Source organism: Puma concolor, chromosome B4 (genome assembly GCF_028749965.1).
Source record: "Puma concolor isolate L17-30 chromosome B4, mPumCon1.1.hap2, whole genome shotgun sequence".
Lineage (NCBI taxonomy): Eukaryota > Metazoa > Chordata > Mammalia > Carnivora > Felidae > Puma > Puma concolor.
The window spans coordinates 130588393-130601437 of NC_141673.1; the positions used below are offsets into that span (position 1 = coordinate 130588393).

Here is a 13045-nt window from a genome sequence, read left to right on the forward strand (position 1 = left end):
TATGGCCATTGTACGTTTCATTTTTTGAGGAGCTGCCATATTGTTTTCCACAGTGACAGCCCCATTTGTACTCCCACCGACATTGCATAATGGTCCCAGTTTCTCCACTTCCTCACCAACACTTGTTATTTTGTGGGGGGTTTTTAATAATAGCCGCCCTGCTGGGTGTTAGCCAGTATCTCATTGTCATTTTGATTTGCATTTCCCTAATGATTCCCTAAAGATGCTGAGCATCTTTTCAGATGCTTGTTGGCCATTTGTACATCTTCTTTAGAAACATGGCTATTCAAGGGACAATTCTTTCTTTGTGATATTGTTTTCTAATTTTTTTTTAAGTTTATTTGTTCTTGAGAGAGACAGAGCATGAGCGGGGGAGGGGCAGAGAGAGAGGGGGAGACACAGAATCCGAAGCGGGCTCCGGGCTCCGAGCTCTCAGCACGGAGCCCAATGCAGGGCTTGAACCCACGAACCGTGAGATCATGACCTGAGCCGAAGTCGGATGCTTAACCAACTGAGCCACCCAGGCGCCAGTCAGGAGACAGTTCTTAACTGGGTAGGACAGTCCCTCGCCCTGCATCAAGTTCACATGCTTGTAGTGTTTCCTTTCATTGGATAACCCAAAATGCCCACACACATTTCTAGCACACACACCCTCCCTCGGGAAGGAGGCTTGCAGAACACCTTGAGAGCCTCTCCTGGGAGAACGTATTTGAACACCCACACTGGTGCTCATCAAGGAAGCCTTCAGGGCACCACCTCAGGCCAGCTCATTAACCACCACAGAGAAAGCTGATATTTAAGAATATCGCACCGTGGCATGCTGGGTGCTGAGGGCTTTCTGTAAGTTGTGCGGCTGAACCTTCACAACACTTTGAGGCGAATACTACTTTCTATCCAGGTTTTCCCTGTGAGGAAGGTGAGGCATAGGGAAGTTAGGAGATTCGCCCGAGGTCGCATATCTGCCAAATGGCAACATTGGCTGGGGGGCCCGAAGCTGGCAGCCTGACTCCAGATCGTGGGGCTCAACCGCTGGGCTGCCCTGAGCCCCAGAGGGCAGGCTCTCCCGAGAGTGGAGAATGCCCTGGCAGCCACAGAGAACTTCAAAGCTAAGTGCACTCACCGTAAAGTGCTCAGTGGCTGTCCTCAGAGAAGTCTGAGGAGATCCTATTGCCTGTGTTTTCATGTCTAACCAAACCCTATCTGGGGGGATTGCAACAACTCGCCGAACATTAAAACACACACACACGCGCGCGCACACACACACACACACACACACACACACACACACAAGTTGGATTGGTATATCAGCCATCCGTTTTTCTTCTAGAAATACGTCAGCAGGTTCGTTGCACAGAATAGTCCCTCTAAATGCAGGTGTCCACAGTGATGGAGGGCCTGGTAAGGATCAAATTCAGTCGTGTGAAAGGACCTCACTTGGTGACAGTTGCTGAGCCAGGACTTAAACTGGCTCAAGCCCAGACTGCTCAGACTACAGTATTTGGGGGTTTCACCGAATGGAGGAAAAAGACAGTAACCGCAGGTCCAGGAACTTGCAAATTCCTTCCTTTCTCTAAGCCCGTTTTCTCATTAAAGCGTGGAAATAATAATACCGGCCTCAGGTAGCTTACAGACTGAGAGTCTCTGAGGGTTTTTGTTTAATGAACGGGAAGACCCTTGGAGAAAGTTCAGGAATACAAAGTTGAGCATCGTCCACCAGGTGGCACCCTGGGGCAGTGAATGTCTGGAAGCACCAGTCCCCGGAACTGATTTCCTCATTTCAACCCGGCGGGGAAAATTGGCCCCAGATCGTGCTTGTACAGACACCTGGGTAAAGGTGAACAAGTTTCTCTCTCGGAGGTGTTCCATTCAGTCCAGATACAGATGCTTAGCTGGAGCGGAAGGCTGCAGTGCTTATGAATACCATGCTGCTCGAAGACTCTGGGATCAATGGAAAATAGAACAGGAGACCAAATCCCCAGGTTCTCCCGGTGGGGGTAACAGTGCAGCCACGTTTGGGGCCAAGGCACCCGCAGCGTCCCCCAGCCTATCGCCTGGGCGGCTCTCTGCCATCCAGAACCCCAGCTGTCTCTTCTCAGGATCTGGACTGGAGCCTGGCTTCCCTGAAGTTTCTATCAGAGACCAAGTAGGGTCACAAGACCGCCTGTCTCCCTCCCGTCCATCAGAAATAATATTTTCGTTTGCAGAAATTGGCACTTCGGGCTTATTTATTTGATTATTTTTTTAATGTTTATTTATTCTTGAGACAGAGACAGCGTGAACAGGGGAGGGGGAGAGAGAGAGGGAGACACAGAATCTGAGGCAGGCTCCAGGCTCTGAGCTGTCAGCACAGCACCCGTCGCGGGGCTCGAACCCACGAACCGTGAGATCATGACCTGAGCCAGTCACATGCTTAACCGACTGAGCCACCCAGGCGCCCCCACTTCGGGCTTATTTGAAATGTTCACACGTATCATCTTGTGTGAGCCTCCTGGGTGAGATAGACCCAGAATCTTTAGCTTTCCAGAGAAAGAAACTGATGTCCGGGAGGTTAAGCAACTTACTCAAGGACCAAGGACCAGAAGTGGTGGAACAGACAGGACGGCCAGTTTTGCACACTTGTAACTATGCAAACGCGGGGGGAAGGCCCCGCACAGAGTGTCATTGGGAGTTGCGATCTGGAGCCCCGCACGCCTGGGTTCCTGTCCTAGCTGTGCCCCGCAGTGAATGCAGTGAACGTGCGTGCCTTCTGTGGCGTCCCCAGGCTGAATATCTCCTCTTTGGTTGAACAAGGACATTAAAGGCCCCGACCCACCCCCTTGTTGGGAAGCCGAAGCAAGACGAAGCGGGAGTGTAGTTGGTTGGCACTGGGCCAGGCACGTGATGAGCTAGCTCCCACTGTGGTAGCACTGTTCACTTGAACCCAGATGCGGGTTGTTCATCTTGGCTGAGAGTTTCTGTGTGCCCCTCGACGCTGCCTCTGGCACTTTGGAGGCCTGGAGGAGCCCGGAGGGCAGTGCCAGATGCTGATAGACATAGTGCGATGCTGATAGACGGGGGCTTCGGTTTACCCAGCGCAAGATTGGTATTACCTCCCTCCCTGTTTCTTAGGGAATGATCCCTGCAGGGTACCAGAAATCTCAGTTGTTCAGATAAATAAACCTGGAGCCTGCCTTGGATTCTGTCCTCTCTCTCTCTCTCTCTCTCTCTCTCTGCCCCTCCCCCACTCACATTCTGTCTCTGTCTCTCAAGAAATAAAAAATGTTAAAAAAAAATTTAAAGTCAAGTGACTTTAAAATTTTTTTTAACGTTTATTTATTTTTGAGAGACAGAGACAGATAGAGCATGAGCAGGGGAGGGGCAGAGAGAGAGGGAGACACAGAATCTGAAACAGGCTCCAGGCTCTGAGCTGTCAGCACAGAGCCTGACGCGGGGCTCGAACCCACAAACCGTGAGATCATGACCTGAGCTGAAGTCGGACGCCCAACCTACTGGCTTTGAATGGCTTTAAATAAGAGACTTATTATGAAAAAAAGCCCACCACCTTCAACAGTTTTAGCCATTCCTTCTGTTTTTTTGCCTATGTCTAAGTAAGTTGGCATGAGACATTATTCCTTGATTTATCCATTTTGGATTTATTGAATTCCAATTGGGACAGGTGAAGATTAAGGTGTCGTATACAACCACCCCCACTTTCTCATTCCCCATTTTCCCAAAATGGCGGTAAGCACAGTTCTGGGTAAAAGCTACAGCCGTTAGCATTACATTATTATGACTAATCCAGGTAGCATTCTATGGTTGTGATTCCCTTTTTTAGACAACCACTTGTCTTACCTAAAGGTAATAACTGCCTTGCTGTTACTTGTTTAGTTTCTATGTACCCATCATTTTTTTCCCCAAGAGCTCCTCCGGACTCCCGATGCATGCCCACATTAATTTCCAAGCGCTTCGGGTGATTCATCCATTCCTGTCTTGAGTTGGGTTTTTGCTGTTGCTTCCTGGGACCTCCCTGTCACCTTCCATCCTCTGACTCCAGTCTGGACTTGGCCTCATCCACAGCCCCCAGCACAGGACCCCCTTACCCATCCTGTCTGTTCGCCACTCAGCTCTGGAGTGGGTCCTCTGTTTCCTGGATCCCAGTCTTCCTGTGTTTTCTTTTATGCCACTGTTTCACTGGAGAACCTCCTCCAGTAAATCCGGGGAAAGTGCATATAGGAAGTACAGTGTTTGGGTCCTTGCGTATGTGAGAAAGTCTCTCTTCTACTGTTATATCTGACTGATAGTTTGAGTGGATATGGAAATGAACACATCTCTCAGAATATCAAAGGTGTTGCTTCAGAGTTTGCTCTGGGGAAGTCTGCTGTGCTATACGTTGTATGTGGACCCTCTCCCTCTCCCACCATCACCGATGGTATCTTTTAGGATTGCCTCTTTATTCCTCTTCCTCCGAAATTTTAGGATGTTATGCCCTGAAATGGGTCCTTGTAAATCCACGATGCTGTGTATTCGATGGGCACTTTTAGTCTGGAGACTGGTATTCTTTAATTCTGGGAGATTTTTCTGTATTATTTTTTTGATGGTGTCTCCTCTTTTCTCTGTGCTCTCCTTGTGGAACTCTTGCTAATTAGATGCTGGGCAAAGCCTCCTGCTTTGATACCTTGCAGCTCTTATTTTCCATCTCTGTCTTTTTATTCTACTTTCTAGAAGATTTGATCAGTATTATCTTGAGCCTCTATTGGCTTTTTAACTTTTGATACTATGTTTCTAAGACTTCATATTTTCTGATCTTTATATATATATATATTTTTAATTATATTATCCTTTACTATTTTTGAACTCCTTTTGTTTCAATGTCAATTATGCATATTCTGTGACGTTTCTGTTTCTTTTCAGTTCTTCCCCCCACCCCCGCCCCCCCATGTATTTATTTTGGTCTCTGTCTTTCATATTGGAGACTTTCTTCAGTTGACTGTTGGTCGTGGTCCGTCCATCTGTAGGTAAGAGTGAGGCACCCAGGTGGAGGTGGTCTGCTGGTGGATGTCCCTGTGGAGTGATCCAGTGGCAGACTGGTTCTTTGAGTAGGAAGCCTGAATGGCAGTGTTTGGATGACCTTTCTCGTGGCTCCTTATTCTCTCCAGGGGAGAATCTTCCCACTTCCTGTCTGAGTGCTCGTCCTCTACTTCCTGTCTGGTCTCTACTTCCTGTCTGGTCCTCCACTTCCTGCCTGGGTGTGTCCCCCACCTCCAGGATCGGGGAGAAAACACCTCCAGTTGGGGTACAGATTCCCTTCTAATCCTGGCACTTTGGGTGGACCTCATTCCAGCTTCCTGTGCGTCTTCTCCAGAGAACAAACCTCTGATCTCTTTAATAGCAGAAAAGTGAGGAAAGGTGTTTTGTTTTGTTTTGTTCTGTTTGTCATTTTCCCCAAATTAGGAGCCCCACCTTCCTGCCTTCCACTCTTTCTTCACCGGGAGGCCGACGGCCTGACCCTGTGGGTTTCTCTCTCACTTCCTTTTGCTTTGCACTTTACGGTCCCCCTATTTTCTACAAAAATAGCAGGAAAATACAGTCAGAATCAATCCAAGTAGCAGAGGATTAAAATATGGTCATGAGAGAGCAGGGTTCTAATTGTGAACTTTAAGGGGAACAGGAGGAGGTACAGAGTGGGGGTCACTGACACCCCACATAGCCACATGCTTCAACAGCATTTCTCATGTGTTTTAAGTCGCCACGATTACAGGTGGATGATGGAAAGGAAATTTATGACCAGGGGATAGATAAAACTCACTTACAAATGCGTGCCTTTTTTTGTGGAAAACTCCCATGGGAAGTCTACCTTGATGTTGTGTGGAAAATCATGCAGGAAAGCAGAGCTCTCCTGCCAAGATTTCTTTCCAGTCTTCTCTCTCTTTGGATGTGGCTTCCTCTGCCAAACCGAAGAGGCCCATCGACCAGCCCCATGGGAGACAGTGGACTTGTCATACCCAACGGGAGTGATGGGGTGAATGCGGATTCTGATCTCAGCTTTTGCCCCGCCTTCAGGCTGCAGGATAGAATCCTGCCTTCTCTCCGCTGCTGAAGGGAAATTGCTGTCAAGAGGTCATCACCACAATAATTTTTGAAAGTCTTGCTGGCCACAAGTGCTAGGACACAAAATGTCAGCGTCTTTTTTAATTTTTAAAAAAGAAGGATTCCGATTGATAATACGGGATTGACTATCCACTCTTAAATATGATTGTCACACCGAAGTGCTTGTTCTCAACCCTTATCTTGTCCGCCAGTGATCGCCAAAGAAGCAACCCATCATCTGTATCTAAAGGTGGGCTGCAGTGGGACTCTTTGGGCTGGAGGACAAATTGGCACGAGCATTCTTCAGAGTGAGTTTTTATGGTCACCTTCCATGACTGTCACTAAACTAGGCACATACACAATGCTCAGTAAATTGTTTTTCATCAGTTACTTTCCAATCCCAGGGAGCAAGGATTTGCATAGCTCCTGTGAAATGGTCAAGTCTGATGCCTACATGTACCCACTGAGAGCCGATCATGTCTAAAGAAACTTAAAATTCCTGCTTTATGTGGGCTGCTGGTCTTGCCCCGCCTTCTCTGAGCTGGCCACATAGGTCTGGGAGCTTCACAAATTATTAAAATTTAAATAATCATCCTTGGGGTGCCTTTGCTATGTAGGGCTAAACACCATCACTCTTGTTGAAATTGAAGTAAGTGGTCTTTATCCAAGATCTTCAAAGAGCTTTGCTAATGAACAGATCGTATCGTCTTGTCTGAAGATGAGAGAAACAAAGCCCACAGTCAGGCCCCACAGGACAAAGGAAGCAACATAAGTATTAGTCTCAGACTTACAGAATCCCAGCCCTTCCTTGTCTTTTCACTTGATGATTGTAGGTTTAGTGTGTGTGTTCCTATGACAGGGGGTGGAAGGAAAGAAGGACAGAGAGGGACTTTTCGTTTTCAATTCTAGAGACAAATTTCACTCTGGCTCACCATCTTGGTGGTTCTCGTGACCTCTAAGAGAGAGACTCCCCGGGGTCACGATACGGGCCAGAAGCAGAAGGAATCACTGTGCCACAGAGTCAGAGCACGGTGGCCCAGCATGAATGGCCCATATGCCAGTGGGTCATTAGCCAAACAGGAGGGAACTTGACTGATGAAAAACTGGCAAAGGGCTAAGGAAGATGGTTGTGCAAGACCACGTCAGTCCCTTCCTGCACCCCAGCCCCTGTTTGCCTGGGGCGTCATCATGCAGCCATTATGAGTTGTGCAATGAGCCCGGGTGCTTACACAGGCACAGGGAGGCCGGATGTGGCATCGGGACCCCTTGGGTGATAGACACACACATGGAGACATATTTGCATAATGTTCTCTCCTTGTTAGAAAAATACGTCTTACTAAAGATTCCCGTGAATGCCGAACAACGCTGAAGCACAGAGGCAACGTTGTGGGGGTCAGATTGTAAGCACCAGTGAGCCCCAATAAATCCTATAGACAGGATATTTGCAGGTGTCTCAGGGTTTCTAAATCACCCTCCATTTCCTCACCAAACTCAGTAAAATAATTGGAAAAGAAGTCATTAGCCCCCTTCTACGGAGGAAAACGAAACGGGAGGAGATCCAGTGATTTCTTCAGTGTCCCGGAGCTGATGGGGGTGGGGAGTTGGAACTAGAACCTGGAACTTTCCAGTGAGAGTAGAAGGGATCTTAAGGAGGGTGGCAAGAACCAAACTCCTCAGTCATTTTGTGGTGAGGAGAGAGGTGGTAGTGGTGGGCGAGCCCTGCAGATTGTTCTGGATGGACCCGGCAATGGATCGTCCTCCCTGAAATCTTATCAGCCTACCATATGGTTGTTAGTCACGTTTTCTGTTATATTGAGCGTATTAATCTCACGCGAAAGCTGGAATTTCTGTCCTTGCCGACGACGGAGGAATGCTTTTCGTTAAGATCCGGGGTTGTGTAAAGACCCCCACCAAGTCCCTTGGAGCACGGGGGTCGTGAAGAGGTCCTCCAGTTCTCGGCACTTTTGGAGAACCTCACACCTGCCGCCCGAGGTTCTCGTGGGGCTATTTACTTGGAACTCTTGGAGACCCACAGATGGAAATCTTTCTGAGAATATTGTTAACCGTGACGCTGCTGATACATGACCCCGGGCCTCTTCCTTGAGCTCCTGAGTCACCTGGGATAAAACAACGCGGAGTGGGAGGAAGCGGGCCATCCTCCCCAACCCTGCTCTGAGCACACACGCGCACACCTGTGGGCGGTCACGTTTCTCGGGGCATTCTTCAAAAGATCAGAGAAAGCCGAACACGTTATTCAGTAGTAGGTGAAGCAGGGGCCCTCCTCCTTTCCCCTGTCGTCCTCTTCTAGGGAAAACCCTGCACCCCAGGAGAGTGTGTGATTTTCGCCTGCCCTCTCTGTGGTCTCATTCAGTTTATTTTCTCTGCCTGAGCAGAAAGATCGCACCTCTGGAGTGCCAAAGAAAGACCTTCCTCTGCCTTCTCTACCCTTCTTCCCCCTACAGGTACATTTTCATTTAGCGGATGAGTCACATCATGAACTAAAAGCTTGTGTTCACACTTAAAAGGGCTGTTCCTGATGGCTGGTTTTGAGTCGCATGCTAGATAAGCCTCTCCTCGAATGTTAACGATTAGCCCACCATCGACCATTAGCTACAACATGGGTGTAAATGTTTGACAGGAGAGCACACAGACCGTGCGGGGGCCAGCGCCTGTGAGCGTGCAGGAAGTCAGTCGGTGGGAATGGAAAGGAACGTAGCGCATGTGGAAGCGGTCCGCCGTGGAAACCCTGGACAGTGTTTCTGTTAAATCATTTGTACATTGTTAAATGATTTACATTCTGATGGGATCTGGTAATCCCAGAACGGCAATTCCACACATTCCTCTGTATCCCGACCCTGACAGTCTATATCAATTACAGCGGCCGTAAAGCTCTCTCAGCTGGTTAAGCATAAAGAATTATTGTGCCCGATCCTTCCATATGGTCTCCTTGGTTCTCTTAGCCCACACTTGTAAGGTCGTTCGGTGGCAAATATTATTATCCGTCTTTGAAATCACTAAGCCTTTTGAAAGAGCCCAAATGATATCCCTCCCTCGAAAGATACAGGCTTGCTCGAGCACATTGTTTTGAATTCCAGGGTCCAGTTGTGGACCACAAAAGAAACTCATTAGAAAATCCATGAATCAGAGTTCGGTTTATAATTCGAGCGAAAAATAACTCTAGTTTTGGCTAACTTCAGTGATAGATATGGTTCCAAGAATATGTTGGCTGACACCGAGTCCTTACTTTTTTTAGTTGAAATGTAATTGACACATAATATTGTATTAGTTTCACGTGTACAACATAATGGCCCAATATTTGTACATTACCGTCCGTCCACATAGACATTTATTTCCTTGTGTTGAGAAGTTCCAAGATCTGCTTCTCTTAGCAACCTTCAAATATACAGTAACTTTACCTCTTAGCAACCTTCAAATCTACAATGACTATAGTCACAATGCTGTACATTATATCCTCAGGACTTACTTATAAACTGAAAGCTTTTACTTTTTGGCCCCTTTCACCTTTCCCCCCCTCCACCACCGACAACGACCAGTCTGTTCTCTGTATCTACAAATTTGAATTTTCTTTCTTTCTTTTACATTCTGTGTATCAGCACTATCATTCAGTACTTGTCTTTGTCTGACTTACCTCACTTAGCATAATGCCCTCAAGATCTATCTATATTGTGACAAATGGCAAGATTTCATTCTTTTTTATGGCTGAGTAATACTCCATTACACACACACACACACACACCACACTTTTTTTTTCAAAATTTTATTTAAATTCTAGTTAGTAAATAAATAAAATAAATTTCTAGTTAGTTAACATATAGTGTAACACTGGTTTCAAGGGCAGAACTTAGTGATTCATCACTTACGTACAATGCCCAGTGCTTATACAACGTTTTCTTTATCCATTCACCCATTGATGGACACAGGCTGTGTCCATGTTTACACCTGGCTGTTGCAGCGAACAAGGCATGCAGACATCTTTTTGAGTTGGTTTCATTTCCCTTGGACCCATCGCCCGAAGTGGAATTTCTGGATCACATGATCTGCGATAGTTCTATTTTTAAATTTTTGAGGAACCTTCATTCTGTTTTCCACAGTGGCTGTACCAGTTTATGCTCACCCCCCCCCACCCCCAGTGCACGAGGGTTCCCTCTTCTCCACCTGCTCTCCAACACGTGCTATTTCTTGTCTTTTTAATGGTAGCCATTCTGACAAGCACCAGCTGATACCTCCTGAGTCCCTGTGGACTCGGGGGCACTCACGCACTCAGGGAGGTCCCTTGCCGGACAAGAGGTTGGGGGATTGTTTCTGGTCTCCTCACGGCCATTAAGGCCTTGTGACTTGGGGAGAGTCCCTTGACATTTCTGGATTTCTGTTCTCAGTGAAAGCAGAGGACTGGGCTTGGAGACGACGGATGTTTATTACCTTGACCATAGTGATGGGGTCATAACGTTTGCATACGTCCAACGTCATCAAATTGTGTTTATTAAATGTGCAATTTTTTCTGTGTATCAGTTACACCTCAAAAAGCTGTTTAGAAAATGGATATGAACTCTATGCATATTGAAAAATACATATATGAGATTTTTTTCAAAAACCAAGGACAGGTTTATACCCTTTTAAGACTATATCCTTAGATCACGATTAAATATTTAGGGGAAGAAGTAATAGGAAAGAAGCGTTTTTAAACTTAGACTCTGTGGCAGTGCTGGCCAGTAGAACTTTCTACAAGGACAAAAGTGGTCCGTACCTGCTATGACCCCATGGCAGCCAGCCGTTGCATCGAACTGTTGAGTGCGTAAAAGCAATGAAGGCATTGTAATGAGAAACTGTATTTTTAATTTTTATTTAACTTTAATGTAAAGAGTCACAATCCCATTATGACTTTTTTCGTTTCCATAAAGCCTTACTCCTGGTCCCAAAGTCAAGTTCACCGAGAAATCACCATTGGTTATCAAGTAACCTTACGCCACTGATGAATCAGATTCACAGATTTGTAACATTTCCCTAATTTCTCATCAAGATTTAAAGCTTTGAGGTGACTGGGGAGATCCAGGACCACTGGGGTCCGCCTTTGGCTAAAAGCTGCGAATAGAATGTCGGGAATCATTTAGGGCCAAGTAATTTGGCACAGAGATATTCTCTGAGCGTTTGAGATTCTGGGAAACAGCTGAGAAAAAAGAGAGCGGGTCTTTTTTTAGGAGATGTCCTAAAGAAATCCTGTTAAAGGACCAAACTTACCTTTCTTTTTGGTTTGTCCCTCTAGGAGCTGATCGATGTTGACAGTGAAGTGGTGTTTGAATTAGCCTCCTATATTTTACAGGTGAGTTGTCCTGTCCTCATCTGGCTGTCCCAGAGCCATACGGGAGTAAGATTGAGCACACCCAGCAGGCTGCCGTATTCACTACCTATTTGTCATCTTAATTATTTATGACACTAATAGGAAGGAGCTACACCATGGCAGTCAATAGAGGCTTCTGGCATTCCAGAATTTTAAGACAGGGTCTCTCTGCAAAGGAAAATTGTGTGTATCACTTGAGCCTGGGGGAAACAAGGATCGTTCAGTAACTCCCTTTTCTTCAGGGTTAGTGCCCTCCCCCACTCTGGAGAAAGCCCAGTAAATAGCAAGATGTAACTTCCAAGAGAATCATCGCACATCCTATGGAAAGACAAGGAAAGGACAGGCCTTTCACTTATTAGTGAAAGTTTTAGTAACGCTGGCAAGATGAATTAGAAGGACGGCATTCATTTATTTCTTCCACAAAGATTTCTTCAACAACTGTTATATTCAAGATTCCTTGAAGGTTCCATGGCCCCTTCTTAGGATGACCGGGAAAGAGCCCACAATACAAAACAAGTAACATAAGACACTAAGCAGTTCTACCCGGACACATGTTCAGATCCGGAATCCTCAATCCAGAAAAAGGTAGACCAGGGTCCAGAGGTAGAAACCTGCATTTTGCTGTTATGAATCACTGTCTTTGTGTATAACTTTCTAAAGTTTAATTTTGTGTCTCATATTCATGTGGCAAATGCATGGTCCTTTCCCCATTGTCTTCCTATAGCAGATAGGACAGCAGCAGTAGTAAGCTGAGCTTAGTCAGTAGAGGAGTGGTCATGACCGTGGAATGTATTTAAAAGTCTGGAACACTGTACTGGAATGTTTCATTGACGTTGAATTTTTTCTTCTACAGGAGGCAAAGGGAGATTTTTCTAGGTGAGTTTACAAAAGGATTTGTTTTCTTACTGTGCTCTGTTAATCTTTATTAAAAGAAACTATTCTTTCTATACTTTGTAGGAGGGCAGTGCTTTAATGTTAGATATTAACAAGGAGTGCCTGGATGGCTCAGTCGGTTGAGTGTCTGACTTCGGCTCAGGTCATGATTTTGCGGTTCGTGAGTTCGAGCCTGGTGTCGGGCTCTGTGCTGACAGCTCGGAGCCTGGAGCCTGTTTCGGATTCTGTGTCTCCCTCTCTCTCTGCCCCTCCCCTGCTCACGCTCTGTCTCTCTCTCAAAAGTAAATAAATGTTAAACAAAATTATTTAAAAAATTAAAAATATATATATATATATATTGATGAGAGCCACCTCTCAACTTGTCAATTGAAACAGACGTATCGGGCAGAGGAAACATAGTAACAGTAAGGAGGATATTCTGTACTAAATGAAAAGCCTAGAGATCACTAAAGCAGAGATCAGCACCCACTGTCACACATGGCCACTAGTGAGGTTTGTCAGCTGGAACCTAGAGCCTGAAGTCACCACTCTGGTGTGAACAGGGCTTTAGATTATCCTACAATGTGGACATTTTTTTTCTCTCTCCGTTTTAGTCTCCTGCTCCTCCAAAGGACAGAATGCTATCCCATAGGGAGATTTCCTTCATGAAAGTATCTCGGTTCCCCACTTCTACTTTTCTTCCCTCTCTAGATATTCCATTGGAGAGAATGTAAACACTTAACCACCGGG

At 46.1% G+C, this 13045-nt stretch overlaps 1 protein-coding gene across 10 annotated transcripts in view; it reads left to right on the top strand.

Annotated features, from left to right (window-relative positions):
- The window catches only part of FRMD4A (FERM domain containing 4A), a 612063-nt gene that overhangs the window by 490745 nt on the left and 108273 nt on the right, over nucleotides 1–13045 (top strand). For all 10 annotated transcript variants that reach the window (XM_086714883.1, XM_086714885.1, XM_086714889.1 and 7 more), the window contains 2 exons: nucleotides 11348–11404; nucleotides 12276–12298. In XM_086714883.1, coding sequence (XP_086571009.1) covers nucleotides 11348–11404; nucleotides 12276–12298 — 80 coding nt within the window. The remainder of the gene's footprint in view (nucleotides 1–11347; nucleotides 11405–12275; nucleotides 12299–13045) is intronic.